General features: G+C 37.1%; 1 protein-coding gene across 1 annotated transcript in view; it reads left to right on the forward strand.

Moving 5' to 3' along the window:
- LOC138706332 (uncharacterized) overlaps positions 1-17,417 on the forward strand; it is a 63,636-nt gene extending 46,219 nt beyond the window's left edge. The window contains exons 2-3 of the mRNA XM_069835469.1: positions 9,855-10,733; positions 13,277-17,417. Of these exons, the coding sequence (XP_069691570.1) occupies positions 9,855-10,733; positions 13,277-14,434 (2,037 nt within the window). The 3' untranslated portion in view covers positions 14,435-17,417. The remainder of the gene's footprint in view (positions 1-9,854; positions 10,734-13,276) is intronic.
- The last annotated feature ends 4,463 nt before the right edge of the window (positions 17,418-21,880 follow it).

Raw genomic sequence — 21,880 nt, forward strand, 5'->3', positions numbered from 1 at the left:
GTATAAGTTATGTGTAAACTTTAAATTTAATTATCTCAAAAAATAAATTTTCTACGTTTTCAATCACAAGTATTCATTTTATTTCTCAGTAGTTAAAGCTAGAGTGATGAAACTTGACATACTTATTCATTAATATCTCTGTTGTGAAATAGAGCATTTGATTGGCTGTATTTAGCATAGTTTTGTTACTAAAGAATTATACGTAAAGCGTAATATTTTTTTTATTGTCTGAACATTGAAGAAATTATTTTTTTTTTACAAATGAAATTAGAGTGGGGCATTACTAATGCTCCATTGCACAATATGCAGTGTTACCTTTAAGCAAAAATAGATAAAAATAACAAGTTTGAATAATTTCGAGGGAAAAATTGTTCCGGGGCCGGGCATCGAACCCGGGACCTTTGGTTTAACGTACCAACGCTCTATCAACTGAGCTACCCGGGAACTCTACCCGACACCGATCCAATTTTTCCTTCTATATCCACAGACCTCAAAGTGGGCTGACAACCGTCAAGCAACCAACTTCGAGTGCACACTAACTCCATGTGATTTAAATTGTGGTTTTCTGTTAACAAACAGTGACGTGTATTATGCAAATCAAGATTTTCAGGTATAACTCCCTGTAAAGTTGATTTGAATAATTTCGAGGGAAAAATTGTTCCGGGGCCGGGTACGTTAAACCAAAGGTCCCGGGTTCGATGCCCGGCCCCGGAATAATTTACCCCTCGAAATTATTCAAATCAACTTTACAGGCAGTTATACCTGAAAATCTTGATTTGCATAATAACAAGTTTGTTAGAAATATGATTTTTACAAAGAAAATAAAAAAATAAGTTAAATTTTTTTATAAGTATTAATGAGAAAATATTGAAATTTACAAGATGTGATTATGATATTTATATCCGTATTCAGTAAAAATGTCAACTCTCTAGCTATAAAAAAAATTGTGGATTTTAGAAATTTCAATAGCGCATTGCCTTAAGGTGATTATAACAGTAAAGGTGGTGATAGTGATCGAGATGATGATTTAGTTAGAATTATGGTAGTGGTAGAGGTGATTGGGATGATGACTAAGGTCAGGTGGTGACGAAGTGTCTGAATGATAACAGTGATGATGGTTATGATGGTGATGATAATGTAGCCGTCAGGATATGAAAAATTATGGTAGCGGCTGTTGTTGTAGTAGTATTGGTGTTGGTGGTCAAAATGATCATTGCAGTCGGAATGATTATGATAGTGGGATAGTAATGGCAATGGTCAGGATGACAAAGGTGCTAATGTGCAGAATGATTCTATGATTACGGTCGTTAGGATGGTAATGGTCGGGATGACGATGTGTAAGTATAGTAATAATTGTTTAATGTGCTGCTAAAGACGTTGAGATTAATGTAGATTTTTTCGACATCAATAAATTTTATTCAACAACAATCTTTACGCAATCATTACTATATATTGTCTGAAGATTCTTGCAGGGTCTTGCTGAACGGGGATGTAACGGACTCAAAAGTTAAGCCTTGGTTTTTCTGAACCGACGCATGTGAGTTGCGAAGTGCGAGGCAGGTCTCGCACAAATCCGGACTACACGAGAGATAGTGAGTGGTTTCTATGGCTGTAAGGTGCGCTGACCTCGCACAAATCCGGACTACACGAGAGATAGTGAGTGGTTTCTATGGCTGTGAGGGGCGCAGACCTCGCACAAATCCGGACTACACGAGAGATAATGAGTGGTTTCTATGGCTGCTAGGTACGCAGACCTCGCATCTCGCAGCTATAGAAACCACTCACTGTCTTTCGTGTAGTCCGGATTTGTTCGAGGCTGGCCTCGCACTTCGCATCTCTCATGCGTCGGTTCAGAAAAACCAAGGCTTTAGATATGGCCCAGTCCACCACTGTGGAATACGGTTAGCATGTCTGACTGTGAAACGAGAGGGTCCGGGTTCAAATCCTTGTTGGGATAAGTTACCTGATTGAGGTCCTTTTCGGAGTTTTCCCTCAACACATTAAGAGAAAAGACTGGATAATTTTCGGCGTTGGACCCTGAACTCATTTCGTTGGCATTATCACCTTCATTTCAGTCAGATACTGGATAATCATCGCAGTTGATAATGCGTCGTAAAATAATCAGTTAAATTGTTTCCCACCTTAAAAAAGAAGTAGTCACGTACGTTTTATGAAAACAAATCAGATCGCTGTGGATGTTGAAACTATTTTCTTTTTAATATAGAGCACAAATCCAAGATTTTCCCACCATTGTGGATGGACGTTCATGTCCTAACCAACCAGTGAAATAAATTAAACCACCATAGGCATTTCTACTTTATTGAATACAGTACACAAAGAAATCTTCATATGCAGTACTAGTAAGGCCTACGTTCCAATCTAATTTGTAGCAGAAGTAGTATCGTTGTTCCAGTTTCAAAGTAATTACTTAGCCACTCGCTTCATGTATCAAACCCGTCCTCTACTTACTCAAGGATCGCTGTCAGGTCTCATGGTTACCACGCTGGCCGTCTGACCCGATGTTCGCGGTTTCAAATCCAGCAGAAGGCGGTGGTCTTTAAAAGAGATAAAACCCTTACATAGCTTCTTTCGGGAGGAAAGAAAAGCTGTGAGTCCTATAACATAGATTTATTGGAAGTAAAACAGCCCTGTCTCTGATATAGGACTTCGGACATTAATAGTTCATTAGTTTACTTTTCAGTTCATTAGTTTATATTTCAGTCATTAAACGATTACTGAAATTGCAATAGTCATTGTCCTATACAACAACTAAAACGCATAGACTTACACTACAATATAAAGAAATAGATTAAACTTTACTATTTTGAATTCAAAATATTCATTTATGTTATAAAATGGATGGGCAATTAGCCAATTATATAACTTATATTTAAAAACAATTATATTCAATCTTTGCACACTATAGTCAAGCCTATCTAAATAATTTTAATCCAATAATATTAAAAATCTGAAATATGATTAGTGTAATATGTTACTAGTCAGTGATGTGTGCAAATGGAGGAAAAAAGAAACTGGCTACCATACTGCATTAACTCCTGGATTAGTTACTTCATGAGTGCCACTTATGAAGTTCAAACCTGTCTTCGGACATTCGACTTAACAACAATATCAAAACTATTTTGAGATTTAAATGTAGCCTATGTATAAAATATAACTGAAGAAATCAGGAAGTGTCTACAGGATTGGCTACAGCATCTGTCAAGAATACCATATACCAGATTACTCAAAATCGTCTTCAATTACAAACCCCGTGGTCAACGAGACATAGAAAGGCCTAGACAACGTTGGACGCAACAAGATCGTCTGGAATTTCATGAGAACAGGCCGTAATAAGCCTAAATCCAGAATTTCAATAATAGGAAGAAGAGATTTAAGTAACCTATAACAGGGTACATGGAGCAATGATTAACTTGTGGTGTTGTATATATGACTTTCATTTCTAACCATAATATGGTTAGTTTCATGTTTTTTTTTTACTTTTAATAAACACTGTATAGGCCTACATTAGATCCTCTTTAATTTGAACTCCAAGGGGATACGAAAAAATATCAAATTACCCAAAATTGGAATTAACAAAAACCATGCATTATTAACGAAAAGTAAATAACCTACAGTAGGGTCTTGATAGAGACATGTTGCTATGGCAGCTATATGTTGTGTACAGTAGTGGCAAAAAAACCAGATTGACCCTTGTAGCTGATTTCAGAGCCGTGTTCACTCCAGAGCCACGATAGACTGGTAACTAAGACTTCTGTGGTTCGAATCCTGCCTGAAAAGGAAACTTTTTTTTGTTCCTTATTCAAATTTATTCCCAATACTTTTCGATTACAGCGAAATTTTACTACTTAATTAAATTATTATTCCCAGAACATGAATTTTACCAGCTTATTTTCTAAAGGCTTTTGAAATGGGCTACGTCAGCAGTCGAAACTACAACAATTTCAATAGATTACTCGCTATCTTGTGAATGCGGGCGTGGCATGCGCAGTGGCTCATTTCGGGGACTGATTATTCCGTCGGTCCGGTTTTTTTTGCCACTACTGTAAGTCCATTGCAAGTCCATTGTAAGGAGGAGTAGGCCTGTAAGTCCATTGTAAGGAGGAGTAGGCCTACTACTTCGCTTCACTTCCTTCGTTTTCCAGGGGCTGGCTCGCGAGTCACAAAACGCCGACGTATGATCTATACATTAAATATGACTTTCGGTTCAGAATCTTCAATAAGCTCAGACAAGCCCTGAAACCACTCGTTGGCTTTTTCTACATCAACTGGAACAGTTTCTCCACACGTTTTTATTGAAGAAATGTCATATCTTTCTTTAAACCAGGTAAATCAACCAGAACTTGCTTTGAAGTTTTCAATGTTCAATTTTCAATCAAATTACAGAGAGTCCAATCTTTATTTACTGCAACAATCTTAAATTTAAGAAATACTGATTTTCATTTTACTCTGAAAGGTGATTTGGATATTCTAACAGATTTTTTAAGCAACAAAAAATCACTAATACTGCTATTGTTGCGCCATAATGTAAGGCCATAATTTATAACCGATTGGAAAATTGCATAATGAGCACAGAGTAAGTAGTACATAATTATCAGATACAACACGTTTTAGGCTCAACAAATATATAACTCTAGATAATTTAATGCACATATCCATTATACAGGGTGATTCACGAGGATTTACCGCCCCTTACGGAGCTTATTTCCGAAGACATTCTGAGCAAAAAAGTCATATAAATATGTGTCCTAATCTCAATATTTACAGAGTTACATTAATTTGAAGTTGTTTGTAAAATACCTTTTTTTTCCCCCCCTTAGTTTTAAGGGTAAGAGAGTACGACAAATAGAGAATGAACTATTCAGAAGTATCATTTCTTTAACTGGCTAGTGTTCTAAAGTTAAAATATGTTGTTAATTGCTTTGTATAGATTTTGTTTTTCAATTTTTAACTAAAAATTACATTATCTTTACGCACTTATCACAAAAATTGTTTCAAATCATACGACTTTAGGAACTTGAGTCTTTACAGTTTAATTACACATCCTAATGTACAGTCTTAAGGAATTTACAAGAGTGGCATGATTTGTAACAATTGTTGCGATAAATGCGTAAGAAAATGTAATTTTGTAGTTAAAAATCGAAAAAAAAAATCTGTACGAAGCCACTATGGATACTCCTGAATAGTTCATTCTTTATCTGTAATATTATTTTACATTTTACAAAGAACTTCAAATTAGTGTAATTTTGAAAATCTTGAGATTAGGACAAATGTTTATATAACTTTTTTTGCTCAGAATGTCTTCGGAAATAAGCTCCTCGTGAATCACCCTGTATTTTGGGTCCAGGTCAATTTTATTAGTCTTTATACCCAACACTTTGATTCCATTAACATAGCCATTCTCATAATAATTCAAATTACAATTATCGCTCACATTGAATTTCAACGCTGAAGATATCAGCAGTTGAAAGCGTCGTTAAATAAATAACTACCACTACTTATTCGAGAAACTTGCTTGTATTGACGACACAGCATTGTCATTTTATTAAACGTACAAGAAAGTCAATTTACAGGAACCGGTTATATGTAAAGAATAACAGCATTTCAAAGACATTGTTCCAGTTTTATTAACTAGGCCAAATAAATACCCAACGACAAAGGATCTTCATTAAGTACGCATTGTGGAGCCTGATTTCCTTTTGTATCAATAAATTGTCTGAGATACTACAGCTAAGACAGACGTATAACCATTATTTTCACTTGCAATTGACTCATTCTTTACTAAAAGCTAAGAGACGAGTCTGGTTTGTATGCAATAGTTTGACATACATACGAGTACCTCGTTAGAGAAAGCATGAAATTGCTGTCACACACATGAAACATTTTCTGAAGGATAATGTCACGAGGGAATAATGGAATAATTTGGTAAATTTCTGTACTTGGTTTATAGCTAATGGACTCTTAATACTCAATATGCGTAATAAAAGCTGACAAACTCAGTAACTAGTGTTTCAAATTTAAGCAGATGCTGTCAAAGGAAATGCTTTGTTGTTCTCGTCATGCTTCATTGCATCCGTTCCGCTTTCAAACCCTCTTAACCGTGAGAAGAGCTGCAAATTTTCTAAGATACAGAAAACAACACAAGGGAATATCAGCTGCTCACTAAATTAATCTTTATAAAAATTAGCTTAGTTACTGAAGTGGCCAAAATGGACAAAGAGCTTAATTATAATTTATCATCACCATCAACAGCATGAACAGCATGGGACCAGATGGCATATTCTGTCTTATATTTTGGTCTTACCATCTCATTTTTTAGTAGGTTATTTTACGACGCTGTATCAACATTCCAGGTTATTTAGCGTCTGAATGAGATTAAGGTGATAATGTCGGTGAAACGAGTCCGGGGTTCAGCACAGAAAGTTATCCAGCATTTGCTCATATTGATTAGAGGGAAACCCCCGGAAAAACACCTCAACCAGGTAACTTGCCCCGACCGGGATTCGAACCCGGCCTAGTTTTGTGGCCAGACGCGCTGTTACTCCACAGGAGTGGACTCCCATATTCTTCGTGGACGTCCAACATATTCCAATATTGATGATTCGAAGTACTTCACTCTATTAAACTGAAGACTTTCATTTTTTTTTTTCATAGGAAAAATTACCTATGCTCGGTCAGTTGATCTGTCCTGAATACAGATATGATTCCAGTTTTTCTCTATATCTTGAATTTTAAACAATTTGAAAAAAATATATAGTTATTTAAGTTACTTAAGTGTGAAGTGGAACACTTTGCACAAGCGGAAATATTCACACAAAATTATACGAATGCAAAGAAAACAAAATACATGCCTCACACAAGCTGCGAATGGATACATACTTCCACTTACAGTAAAAAAAAAAGCACAACATATATAGAAGAATTTATTCTACTCACATAATTAAATATACTCAGCGATCCATATAAAACTTTACAATTTAGTGAGATATAATTTCCCTCTGGAAGCTCGTATAAACTTGAAATTGAGCTTAATGATCTCAGTGGCTCTGGAAGAATCTATATTTGTACCCCTACCATCCATTGTTGACTATTATGACTATTGTTGGCTATTAGTAATTAATTTGCAGTCTCTATTATAGATTTATTAATTAGTCATACAGAATAATATCTGTAATATTGACAATTAATATTTGAGGAGAAAAATTCTCTCCGGCGCCGGGGATCGAACTCGGGTCCTTGGTTCTACGTACCAAGCGCTCTGGCAGTTGACATTGGACATATACGTTTATCCCTAACATGGAGTCAGACCATAAAGGGAAACATTGAAGGAGGAGAATTCGATCCGGTGCTGTGGGTTGAATTCGGCGTAGCTCAGTGGTCAGAGCGCTTGGTACATAGAACCAAGGACCCGAGTTCGATCCCCGGCGCCGCAGCAAATTTTTCTCCTAAAATATGAATTGCAGTATCTAGTTTTTGCCGTCATAACGCGAGCATACAGTTCTCAATTCGGCAGGTTATTTTTGTAGTGAAAAGGTATTGAAAGACAAATTCCTTGCTTCGAACATAACGGGCATTTTGGGGAGAATTCGGTGTGCCCAATGTTCCAACCGGGCCAACAATTTTATCGATTGCAAGAAAGCTGGAGACAACGGGCTTTCTCCTAAGCGAGTGTGGAAAATACAGACCTGCAATGAGTTAAGATTGTGTTGATGTTCGAGGATGTTTAGTGTACTCACCAAAGAAATCATGAAACTTATAGTCAGCTTCTTCGGTGATGGTCTAATCTCAAATCAGTGGCACCCCAGATCATCGGACTTCTTCTGAAGGGGCTAACTTAAGTGACCGCGGTCACTTGCTGAACTCCGTGAATTCAAAACGATTATCCAATTTTATAACTATCATATGAAGGATGCGGTGCAGATCAAACTTCTTTGGAAATCTTGTGCCATCTTCAAGTACTACGATGGCTTTATATACCAGCAGAAATTTGCCTTCATTTTCCCATTCAGATACTTTCATTCCTTGGTTTTAATGTCCTAGTGGAATCTTTCACTCATTTCACTAACATTTCCGAGAATTAGTCAATATAGCTTGTTAAAATTACACTTTAACATTCTTTCTACATTCCATAGTTTTGAAATTTTATAACTTCCACTAGACAAATTTCCTGTCATTTTGAACCCTTTAGTTTCTAACTATCAGAATTTTTCAAATTGACTCACAGTTACATAGAAAAACTGTATTGTGTATCCGTAGTCCATAAAAAACATCAGTTTTTAATTTTGCTCTACTTTGTTTTGCAAATTCTGACTGTGTATATCGAACACTGCTCTCATGACTTAAGCTTATCACGAATTGCCTCGTAAGTCCAAAATTTAATATAGAAAGAGTCCAATATAAATTTCTGTAAGAATCAGAGGGTCAGACAATGAACTTGTTTGCCTTGATAGAGATTTTTGTCTCCCTGTGCACAAATCGTGCTCTGCTATTTCATTCCCAAAGAAAATAGGAATGCTTAAAACGAAACTGACTGTTCCCGAAGAATAATACTTTAATGTAACAGTCCAAGAATTCTTATTATATCGATTTTTCTAGTAACATTTTAAAGTTGTTAAAAGTTTATTTTAAATGGATAGAGGATCACAAATTGTAGTAGCAGCTTTCCTCAACATAATAAAACCATGCCACCGCCATAGCTCAGTCGACGGAGCTGCTTGTCTACCGATCCGGAGTTGCGCTTGGGCGTGGGTTCGATTTTCGCTTGGGCTGATTACTTGGTTGGTTTTTTTCCCCACCTGTAAGGTGAATGTCAGGTAATCTATGGCGAATCCTCGGCCTCGTCTCGCCAAATACCATCTCGCTGCCACCAATCCCATCGACGCTAAATAACCGAGTAGTTGATACAGCGTTGTTAAACAACCAAATAAAAATAAATGTGTTCTATACATGAAGTGTACAGTTAAAATAAATCACTTAAAATTAACAGTTGTTTAGTATTATTGCATAAATATTTATTACTTATTTATGGCTTTTAAGGAACCCGGAGGTTCATTCCTGCCCTCACATAAGCCCGCCATCTGTCCCTATCCTGAGCAAGGTTAATTCAGTCTCTACCATCATATCTCACCTCCCTCAAATACATTTTTAATATAATCCTTCCACCTATGTCTCGATCTCCCCAAAGGTAGTTTTCCCTCCGGCCTTCCAACTAACACTTTACGTATTTCTGGATTCGCCCATACGTGCTACATAAATATTTATTATTATTATTATTATTATTATTATTATCATCATCATTATTATTATTATTACACTATTATTATTATCATTATTATTATCATCATCCTTTTAATCGAATGTCTCCGAAAGTAAACCTCTGACGGCTGACAAACCTAGCAATTGCAAGTGTATCACTTTGGGTGTAGGCTGCTATATTACTAAGTTTTCCTATAGGCTAATGTGAAATATAATGAGTATAATCCTATTATGGATTAGTTCTCTTTATGTTTAATCATTCTACACGTGTATCACAAAGCTGTTGAATTTCACCTAAATGATGACTTCTTTTAAAAAGTGATCTTGTAACATAGTCTACTTATTTTCTTGATGAATAAGGAATAATAAAATAAAATTATACATTATAATAAAATTAAGTGATTTTTTTGGATTGTAAACAATTTAATTGCTTCTACAATGTCCTGTATTAATTCGCAAGAGTAAAAGAAAATTCTACAAAATTCCAAATAAAAGGCACTATTCCAAAGGTTTGTTGTAATATGAAGTCTTAAATCAGCAGCAGTAAGTTAAAATTATCAAAAGCATGATCATTGTTGCAGGTGCTTCAAGTCGCGAGCGGCCTGCTAGTTCTCGCAATGCTCCAATCTGTGCACGGAGATTACAGATACAAGCTCCGAGGACCCCCGCCTCCTCCCCCTAAGCCACTTCCCCCTCGGCCGCCTCTGGCCCACTTCTCCACCAAACCTTTCCCACAAGCACAGTTCTTCAACACTAAAGCAAAGTGGCCGCTGCTACCGGCTGCGAACAACGGCCACAGGGTCATCTCCCCGATGAGGGGCTCGCACTTCCAGCACCAGCAGTTCCACCACCCGATGCCGCAGCTGCACCAGCACTACGTGTGGAACGGGCCGCACCACGCCATGCCCCTCAGCCTGCACGGGGGCCGCCCGCAGTTCCAGTTCAAGGGCCCCACGCTGCTCCTCAGCGGCAGCGGCACGTCGCTGCCCGCTTGGAAGGGGGACGCCAACCTGCTGAACCACGGGTTCAGGGCGCCTGCGCTGAAGGAGCAGTTCCTGCCCTCGCCGCCCTCCGAGTACCAGCCCCCCAAGGTGTCGGTGTCCTTGCCGCTGCCACAACCGCCGGTCATCAGCCACATCGGCAACGCCATCGACGACGACAAGGGCCCGATCCACACGATCCCGGCGCCGAATCTGAGCCCGTCCAGCAACCCGCACCAAAACCACCAGTTGCTGCAGCAGGTCTTCCCGCAGACGCAGGTGACGGTGCAGCAGTCGCACGGCTACGAGGTGCGCGAGCCCAGCAACGACCAGGCGGGCCACACGCCAGAAGGCGTGCCCACGTACTACGCACCCGACCCCGACCCCAGCCTGCCCGCGCCCAAGATCCCTGCCACTACAGACCCGCACTCGCTGCCTAGCAACGGCAAGACACCGATAGACCTCCAGCCGGGCCTGCAGGTGAGTGTTTTAACACAACCGACTTCGAATGATGTAGAGTAAAGCTCGGAAGTTCGACCACAGTCTACTATATACAGTCACGAAGCTCAATACGTAGTAAATATACATCCATATATAGTTGCTAATCACTAGGATCGCTAATATCGCCTCATTACAGACAATGCGAAATAGTACCGGCATAGTCTATTCTTCCGGAAATGCATATAGAGTGTTAGTTGGGAGACCAGAGGGGAAAAGACCTTTGGGGAGGTCGAGACGTAGATTGGAAGACAATATTAAAATGGATTTGAGGGAGGTGGGATATGATTGTAGGGACTGGATTAATCTTGCTCAGGATAGGGACCAATGGCGGGCTTATGTGAGGGCGGCAATGAACCTCCGGGTTTCTTAAAAGCCAGTAAGTAAGTAAGTAAGTAAGTAAATAGTCTATTGTTCCTAGTACACTCACAACTCAAGCTTCGTGACTGGTATATACTAGACTGTGGTTCGACCTTCTGTCGGACAGGAGTTTAGTATAAACAAACCACGCTTCCGACACGGAGGTAGAGCCACATCTGTTACGTTACATGACCGCTGAGCGCTGATGTCACGACTGTCATTACATATGTACAAAACATGATAGGCGTTTGACAGAGTGAATTAGAATAAACTGATGAGGATCCTAAATAAAATTGGTGTGGATTGGAAAGAGAGGAGGCTGTTCAGTAACCTTTACATGAAACAACGAGTCAAAGCCAAAATAGGAGAAGAAATGTCAGAAGGAACTGAAATAGGGAGAGGAGTACAAGGATGCTCTTTATCACCTAACTTGTTCATCATCTACTTGGAGGATTTAGTGAAGAACTGTTTTCAGGACATAGGAGGCGAATTGGAGGAGGAAGAAGAATAAAGTGTGTGAGATTTCCTGATGATATGGCTTTGTTAGCAGGAGAGGAGATGATACTAAGGGACATGCTATTGGGGCTAAATGGCAGCTGTGACAAATATGGAATGAAGATAAATGCCAACAAGACGAAGACCATGGTCATAGGGAGAAAAGTAAAGAAGGTAAACTTGCGAATTCTAAATGAGGCAATAGAGCAAGTGGACTGCTTTAAATACTTGGGATGTACTATAAGCAGTAACATGAGCTGCTGTCAGGAAGTCAAAAGGAGAATAGCAATGGCAAAGGACGCTTTTAATAAGAAAAGGAACATCTTCTGCGGACCTCTGGAGAAAGAACTAAGGAAGAGACTAATGAAATGCTTTGTGTGGAGTATAGCATTGTATGGGGCAGAAAAATGGACATTACGACGAAGTGAAGAGAAGTGAATAGAAGCATTTGAAATGTGGACATGAAGAAAAATGAAGCGTGTGAAATGAACAGAGTAAAAAAACGAAGCTTGTGTTATGAAGAGTGGATGAAGAACGAATGATGCTGAAACTGATCAGAAGGAGGAAAAGGAATTGTCGGATCACTGGTTGAGAAGAAACAGCCTACTGAAGGATGTACTGGAAGGAATGGTGAACGGGAGAAGAGTTCGTGGCAGAAGAAATCAGATGATAGACAACATTAAGATGCGGAGACAAAGAGGAAGGTAGAAAATAGGAAAGACTGGAGAATGCTGGGTTTGCAGTGAAAGACCTGCCTTTGGGCAGAACACTATGAATTTAAATAATAGGTAGTTAAAAAATAAACTACAAACGGTAATATGATTCCCAATATAACACTGGAAATATATTGCTATGACATGAGTTTCACGAGGAATATAGGCCTAATATTATGAAGCGTTCAGAGTTAAAGTGGATCAAGTCACACATTTTCATAAACCGAGTTTAATTCATTTTCTGACTATATGAAATTGGATCTTTTCCGAGCAGTAATGGATCAAGTCTTAATTCCAAGCATTCGTCGGTAGGTGACACCAGTCACTTTTGGCTCAGATTATTTGTTCACGATGTTCTGAGCCACAGTGGATCAAGTCCCTAAAGCGTTGCATCGCAATGGATTTAGAATCTTTAAATACAGATTTTTCTATAGATGGTATTTATGTGCTTACTTGTTGGTAACTCGATGTTTTATTAATATATTATATATATATATATATATATATATATATATATATATATATATATATATATATATATATATATATATATATATAAATTAATTCATCAATTAACATCACAATTGTTTATATTTTATAAATATAGAATTTGAGAATGAAGCAATAAAATTATTGCTAGTCAAATTTGATAATCCACTAGAGCAAGTTAACTTCAAGTCTTATTATCTCAAAACTACGTCTCATGGACTTGATCCAGTTTAGCTCTGAACGCCTCATATATACACGTATATATACATATAACTTACTATGCATAGGCTACATTTCATCTTTCCACGCTCGCATGCGGTGTACTACTGCTTCCGCTCTACATTCGCGAGCATGGCAAGATAGAATATTTTATGCGCTATAGGCGTATATGGCACCAAATTTTTGTTTTTGTAAATGTAATTATTGAAATTTGTGGCTTTACTAATATGTAAACTAATTGTGTTACAGATCCTCGATCATAATGGTAATCTTGCAAATAGTCTGTCGTCGCAGGAACTGTTTCAGCTGTTACACACACCACAGCAACAACAACCACCCCAGCAACCTCTTGTGGACAGCTACGGCGTGCCTCTCGTTCAACAGCCGCAGCTCCAGCAACACTTCCATCAGCAAGCTGCCCTATTCCCTCCGTCAAATTTCTTGAAGCAAGCGCCCAGCGAGCAAGCTCCAGATGATTCCCTTGTTCTGAAAACTATTAGGGATGAATTTAATCCTGACTATCAATCATTCAACTACGAGGAACAGTACCAAGGATCTTCACATCGTCATCAACAAGAAGACTACAGTCAGTCCTATCAAGAACAGGAAGGTTCAGAGAACGTACCTTCCGTGACGGTGGTCAGGAAGTCTCCAGAATCAACAATTACTTCCTTCCAAGGACATTTTGAGACTCAGAATGACTACGAGCCCAAGTCAAATTCTGTAGTTGAAGAAGATGCTTACTATGACAACACACCTTCAAACGCAGAGAGCAATAGTCAGGAAGATTACGAAGAAAGTAACAATGACGTAAATCAAAACGAAGCGAAGTCTCCAACAACGTACTACTCCCAGATAGATGAAGGAAATGGTGCTATCTCATCATCATTTTATACAACGTTGCCAAATCGCGAAGCAGCAGAGACTCTGGCAACACTGGCAGCAGCTGGGAACATCAACAGCAATTTGGTCAATCACATCAGAAACGAAGAGAAAGAAAACACAACCCCAGTTCGAGAAGTTGAAGAAGAAGAAGAATACGAAGACGAAGAAGACAGCGAGGAGCCACCTCCTCCACAAATCACTAAGCCAATAAACACCCCGAGGCCGAGGGAACCAGAAGTAACACAAACGACTCGTAATCCCAGTACCTATAGACATCATGTGCACAGACGCCCTGTGGTCACACCTCCACCGCCACCACCACTTAAAAACGTACAGGAAGATTCTGAATATACGGATTATGCAGATCAGGAATCTCAAGACACAAAAAGTACTGTTAAAGGGGTTATATCACATACAGAACCAACGTATCAAGATAAGAAAAAGGAGCAGAAGGAGGATACAAAGCCAGTTAATACAAATGTCCAGTTCGGAGCAAGAATAAGGCCGAAAAGAAACAAATGAACGTCTTCATATTAAGAGACTTGAATGCACTAATAGACATGAAACACGTTTTCTAACTCTACTCAGAGTATTTATAGCAGAATATTTATGCATATAATGCGATACGCGTATGAGTACATTTAGATTATCGTGGTCGAAAGACACGAATACTTGAAATGTGAAGCGTATTTCACATCTCAGTGGACGTGGGTTCTTTATCTGCCGGTGAAACGAGCGAACCAAATGCTTGTGATATGAAGAGCAAGTGGTCCCACTTTTGGGACAAAATGTTGGTATAGATAAGGATACAGTCTTGATAAGTACGGCAGAATTATCGTTGCCTGAATATTAAAAAGGCAAAAGAAAGAAGTTACATATCAATGACACCTGAGGGTAACGCTTGCCAATTAGCACAGAACAAAACCAACTCACGTCCTACAAAAATTGCATTTTATTACTTTGTCATACTATTTATCATTCCGCAAGGTTTACAATTTTACCATCTTTTGACAAACTAAATATAAGTAAAATCAGGGCACTATACCTTTGATAATAATTACTGCCAATGTACCACTGTGGGTGATTTCTACTAAAAGCAAGGTACCATTATCCACGATCGTCTACTGGTCATCCAAAATATTCCTTTCATATAATACTATTTTGTATAAATTTGAATTGGTATATAAATTGGACTGAAATATATTTTCATCTACATACATTACAAAACAAGTGCTAATATATATAAAATTTAAAATACCAACGCAATTCAATAATATTTTATTATACCCATTTTTTAAATTTCAGTTCTCAATTTACTTTTCATGCGCTAGGAGTAACAAAATGCAATTTTGGATGACGTTGGTCAATTCACTTCCATGCTAACACACATTTTGTCTTCGATTTATGTGGTCAACTTAAATAATTGCCAGACAAATCGCATTGATAATTGTTGTCTACAACAAAGAGTGCCATTACTTCATTATAATTATAATCTATGTAATAATGTCCAAGAGAAAAAATTACAAAACTCTATTTATACTTCAAACTTTTCGTTTAACCTGGTCACTTACCAAAATTCAATTTTCCTGTAACAAATTCACTCTCTGTAGCTACTAACTAAATAATCTACGACAGCAAACACAAGAAAACTTTTTTTGACAAGATTTTCGATTAATTCACATAACTTAGCAATTTTATTATACGAGTAACTTTTAAGAATGAAAATCAGAGCTACTCGACTTAAGCTAGTACTTTCAATAAAGTTACATTTCTTTCATGGGAATGTGTTTCAAGTTCGGCCACATAAATCTCACCAACTACCAGTATGAATGATATGCTACTGTACCTGATTACTCTCTCCTTTAGGAGTCTGTGCTTGGAGTTAACAACTGAGATTTTCGAAAAAAATTAAAAGTTCATAGTTCACACAGTAAGAAAGAATAATAAAACTTTGTAATTTTGTAAATGTACATATTTAACATGATATTCTATATATAACTTATTTAAACTTTATATTCGGTCGCCCATCCCGGTGCAATCTCTTCTCATAAAATAACAGACGAATTTATGCGTAATATTTATGGGTCAGTTCATTCAAGAACGATGCATATATACAGTGGAAGTGAAATATCCTTGCAGATTTTCAGAGCGAATAGCTCATGTTGTATGCAACAAAAAACTACATCATGATATTGGTGGAAAGTTCAGAGTTTTTTTAAAGAAAAAAAATGTTTTTTCTCAAATGTTTAACAACCTCTTATTCGGCAACTATTGCGAGTAGGATCGTGATTTTGTCCATATCGATAGGAAATGTAAGAAATAATAATTAATCCCTCTGGCATATTTCAATAGTATGGACGATTTTCGTCTAAATGTAATTTTAAACATCTCTAAATTCAAGTCACTTCACGATACGAGTTGATTGCAACACAGCACCTGAGAACAGCTCGTCTAACGCGACACACCGAGTTCGTTGATCTCCTACATCTGTATCACGAGAAGAGTGTGTTAGCGATAATGTTGCTGGACTGCTGAAACTTCAAACTTAATTTCTTAATTAACTGTGCATTTAATCACAAAACGTAATAAACGTTTTCTATTCATTTCAGCGTACCCTATCGTCCCTTTCAATCTACAAGGTTATTTCACTTCCACACTGTATAATGTCACTATTTTAATTAAAAATTGACGTCTTTAATTTAACAAAGTGGGGTCGTGAACCAAGTTAGCATTAGTTTTTTTCTTAATAATTTCTTACATAAAAGATTATTTCAAATGAAGTATTGCAACCGATGTGTGTCTACAATCTTTTGTCTCGGAGAAATTACTCGCAGAATTATAAAATTGAATATCTTATCTATGATTCACGTTACGCAATAAGATGATGTAGGTAAACGTTGATAGTATGAAATATAAAACTAATATTATTACATTTAAATTTCACATGAATAGGAAAATAATTTTTATACTTTGCATTTTATTTCATCAGTATCAAAAGAACCAGATCACTTATTATTAAGAGATACAAATGTTGTTATTGTTATTTATAGTCAGAGAAATAATTTTGAACATTTTCAGATGCAATTTTCCATTTTCAGAAAGGCAAGTATTTTAAACTTTAAGTTTTAACATGTTTATCAGGAAACACCAGCTTAACTAAAATATATTTTATATGTGAATTGATAAATTAAATTTATATTAACATGGTTTAAAACTAAGATTCTAAAATTTCCGTCGTAAACTTCAAGCACTGGGTTTCAGGCATATGTATACATTCTTATCTCTGTATGTAGTTCTAATTATGACAGTTACGAATGTAAGAATAGTAAGATGGCAATATTCTCTCTCTCTTACATTTGCGATCTTACTCATGATGTGCGATATCTTTTGTATGTAAAGAGCTGAAAATGTATTTTATTTATTTTGACTTCCCTTCTATTTCTCCTCCCATCTCTCCTAAATTATGTCTTATCGAATATCCTTATTTATAATAAAATGGAAATATATATATTACTGCTTTTTTATTGTTTTCAAATGACTAATGCTTGATAATTAAATAATCGGTGTCACTCACATGTGGGGAAAGCCTGTTGTTATTCGCTTCAGAAGCTTTTATCATCTAGTCTGCTGTCAAAAAATCTGAAAGTTAGAATTTATAAAACAGTTATATTACCGGTTCTTCTGTATGGTTGTGGAACTTGGACTCTCACCTTGAGAGAGGAACAGAGATTAAGGGTATTTGAGAATAAGATTCTTAGGAAAATATCTGGGGCTAACAGGGATGCAGTTACAGGAGAATGGAAAAAGTTACACAACACAGAACTGCACGCATTGTATTCTTCACCTGATATAAGTAGGAACAGGGCATGTAGTACGTATGGGCGAATACAGAAATTAATATAGAGTGTTAGTTGGGAACCCGGAGGGAAAAAGATCTTTGGGGAAGCCAAGATGTAGATGGGAGGATAATATTAAAATGGATTTGAGGAAGGTGGGATATGATGATAGAGACTGGATTAATCTTGCACAGGATAGGCACCGATGGCGGGCTTATGTGAGGGCGGCAATGAACCTCATTAAAAGCCATAAGTAAGTAAATCTCTCACATGACCTGAACTTGAAGTAAACAAGTTTTCATTTAGTGCACGTCGAGTAACATCGATACAGGTAGAATATTGTGGCCGAGAGAGATTTTAAATCGATATGTTATCACCCTTTTCTTCAAGAGGTCTACACTACACAATAACTGTTAATGTATTGATGTTTTTTACCGAGAGCTAAGATTGGAATAATGCTGTACCTTAATATAACATTTTTTCTTTATCTTGATCATGTAGAGCAGAGCTACTACATGGGGCAAACTGATTTATTTGATAATTCGATAAAAAACCGCAATTAAAATTTTTCCGCCAAAACAATAAATAACCCTTCTTCTCAATTGGGTTTAAAATCATCTTACTTGGACTCACAGCAAGCACAGAGACCATCCAAACATCCGAAAAGTCTAGTTTAACAGAAGAGTCACAAGAAGCAATTTTGAAGCAGGACTCCGTGCTAGGAAAGTCCCGGTTGAATAGTTTCACTAAAACACCAGGAAGCTAGGCAAGCCCTCTCAAATGCACGTATTTTAAGCTGACTATTGCACTGAAAAAATTAATAGCAGGTCTTTAATAATCCTTCCTAAATCCAAATGATTGCATCTGTGATTTTGCAATGGTAAATGTTATTCTGTCAATAGTGTTTCGTGGGAATTTTTAAGTGTGTCTACTGATTAATTGCGACAGCCCAGATAGTAAGATATTATGCCTGAGTATAACCACGAAGGTCGTGATGAGAGTCGTAGTGAAGACCCTATCCCGTTACATTACGATGCTAAGGAATAATAAGCTTATTTTATACAGAAATAATAAAGGTTGTCACTTACAATGAATAGCGTAAGTAGTAATTTTAATGTATATAAAACATCTTGTATAGTACAACAAATAAAAATAATTACACTATCTTCATTAAATATAGCATCGCACTATGTACGCATCGAAGAATTCATTAAAATACAAATAAGAATTTATATATACTGTATGTATCAAGTACAAAACAACGTAACAATTACACTATAAATGCAAACAAAAATACATCAAAATTAATCTTGTATGATCAGATGGGTGAATGGATAATAGAATCGACTCGCTAAATGTAGAACTTAAAAATATGATGATAAAAGATAAGTCAAGATTAATGTGCCACTTACCCGATTTCCCCGTAGCTCAGATAAGACACCCGGTAGCTGTGTCGAGTCCCAATGGTAGATGACTCTCCGATCGACCTCAGGTTTGCTATTCGGACGTGTGGCCCAGTTGAGTAGAAGGCCTGAAAGGTAAAAGTTAGAGTTAAACATGATAGCGAGCTCTGTTAGTGAAAGAAGGTAATAGAATAAAGGTGGAGAGAACGACTAGCTGTAGGCCTATTAGATAACAGTGTAACTATTGCATGCTGATAAAGTTTTCATGTATTCTTAACACCCCAATTTGCATTCGTGTGGTATGCTGTGCTTTCTGTCATTTTAGTGGCAATATAGTTACTGCAGGCCCTAATTCGCAATCGAGGCGTTGCCGAGTATGAACTCCTAATCTTAGTTTGTTTCTTGTCATCTCCCTACTAGCAATTAAAGTTTGTACATAGGTCTAATACAATACGCACGCTCTACATTATTCAGTGGTTAACATTAACCATTTTAACTGTTTCATAGTTTTTTTTATAATTACAGATCTGTGAGAGTTTAAATAAAATCAAATTTATATAACGACAACTTTAAAGATGAAGGAATAATCTCTGACTGTTACTTTCAAGTAATATTACACGTGTTTAACTGAAGTGAGTTATTTACTAACGATCTTACTAATAAAAACTCTTATACAGACGTTTAAGTGTCTTATACTTACACAGGGAATGGCTCGTTTATTAGTCAGAAATTTACACACGACTTGTAATCACTACATACGTCGTGTATAAAAGACAACTGTTACACAGCTGTTATAGTTTTGTTATTATTTTATTACGAAAGGTACCAGAATAACTGAGATTCTCATTCTACTGCATCCGATAGTGTGCGCTAATGTGCCGCGTTAAATATCGATAGTATAACTGGACCCGATCGATTACCACACTATGAGAGTATTTTGATCAAAGAGTATAGCTACAGCAATATTATTCCAATTATTCTTTGCTCTTTGTTTTGTTCCTCTGTAATTACAAGGTAATCATCATAAAGTAACAATCGATACGAACAGCTATTAGAGAGGCGGTCATTTTTTTTCTATATACAACGCTTAAACAGAAGGCTTCGTGTGTATAACTATTGCAAACCAATTCCCATGTATAGCTACACGCTGTTTATACATACATCGCTTATGCATGGTTTATTAGTAACGTATCCTGTTTCAATTCTGCATAAGTCTCGTATAAAAATACACACGAAAGGATTATACGAGTTACGACATACCATGACCAGATTTGCAGTCCATGGTTTCCACTTCAAAGTGTGCAAGAACAGAAGCTACGACCAACCGGATCCAGAATGTGAGTGCTTGTGGTGAGGCAAAAAGTGTGATAGATACCACGTCATGTGGTGTGAACAAAGACAACTATCGAGCACGCAACTGAGCGACGAACACTAGTGTTGACAACTATACTTTGCATATTTTGCGCTGTTCTATTATTATTGTAACACATCCAAGATAAATCAATTTCAAAATAAGGATTGTGTTGTTTTAATGATAATAACGGTAACAACACTAGCAATAATAACAACAATCACCACCACCGTGGTGGCTACTGCACATTTACCTCCAATGTTGCCAACTGATATGTACAGAAAGTCGCCAAACAGTATACTTCAAGTATCTCTAAATTCCTTAGTAATAATAAACAAATTTTATTTTTTGCCACTATAGCGTGCTGAAAAAGTAGCTAAATGGCTATTTAAGCAATATAAAGTTAAAAGAAATAACCGCCGAAAAACAGTTAAATACTGTTTAACTCTTGTCACTGTCAACAGTGTCCCCCTCTATGACTAACGTGCTGAACTTTTAGATCCATTTGCCACCTTCGATGTTGCACTCTAGCTCATTATGGGATGTAGAACAACACACGTCGTACGACTAATTTTGTTTTCTTCTTTCAAAGCAATGGTTCTTACTCGTAAATTTATCGTATTTAACTATGCTGTATCAACTACTATAGGTTACTTAGCGTCGATGGAATTGGTGATAGCGATATGGAAGGCCCTATTCGTCGAGATGAGGCCGAGGATTCGTCATGTGACTATCTAATATTCGCCATATAGTTAGCGAAACCTCAGAAAAACCTGGCTCAGGTAATCAGCCCAAGGGTAATGAAGGTCCAGCCCCGGATCAGCAGGCAAACGCTGAACTACGCAGGTGGCCAAGTTTATCATAGAATGTCTGAAATGTATAAGAATATAAATGTGTGCTATGTATGGGAGAGACTTACCCTTGGGCTCACTGAATCGAATTCACGATTACATCTTTCGTGGGTAGACTAATTATTATCTATTACTAATCATACGCTAGATGAGAAGATGAAGGAACAATAATTATGAAGTCATTGTTTACCATTTTCTCGTTGTGGATAGTACTGAATTGAGAAACGATAGAAATGTGGAAGGGAAAATGAAAATTCCCCAAGAAAATTTATCCCAAACTTTTTAATTTTGCCAATAAAATACGGATTATGATTAGGAGTCTATGATGGGAGAAAGCAAAGATATGAAATTTGAAATCATCGTTGTATTATGGGCAGACGTTTTTCTCCAAAGAATACGTTTGGACTCGTCAAGATTTGAATTCGGATCGCTGCTCGGAAAATAAACAATCTAAGTAATCTTCCTTTATGTAATTACAATTTTCAATATATGCCTAATAGCAACTAGGCTATATTTTCTCAGTTTTT

Source organism: Periplaneta americana, chromosome 9 (assembly GCF_040183065.1).
Source record: "Periplaneta americana isolate PAMFEO1 chromosome 9, P.americana_PAMFEO1_priV1, whole genome shotgun sequence".
Classification (NCBI taxonomy): domain Eukaryota; kingdom Metazoa; phylum Arthropoda; class Insecta; order Blattodea; family Blattidae; genus Periplaneta; species Periplaneta americana.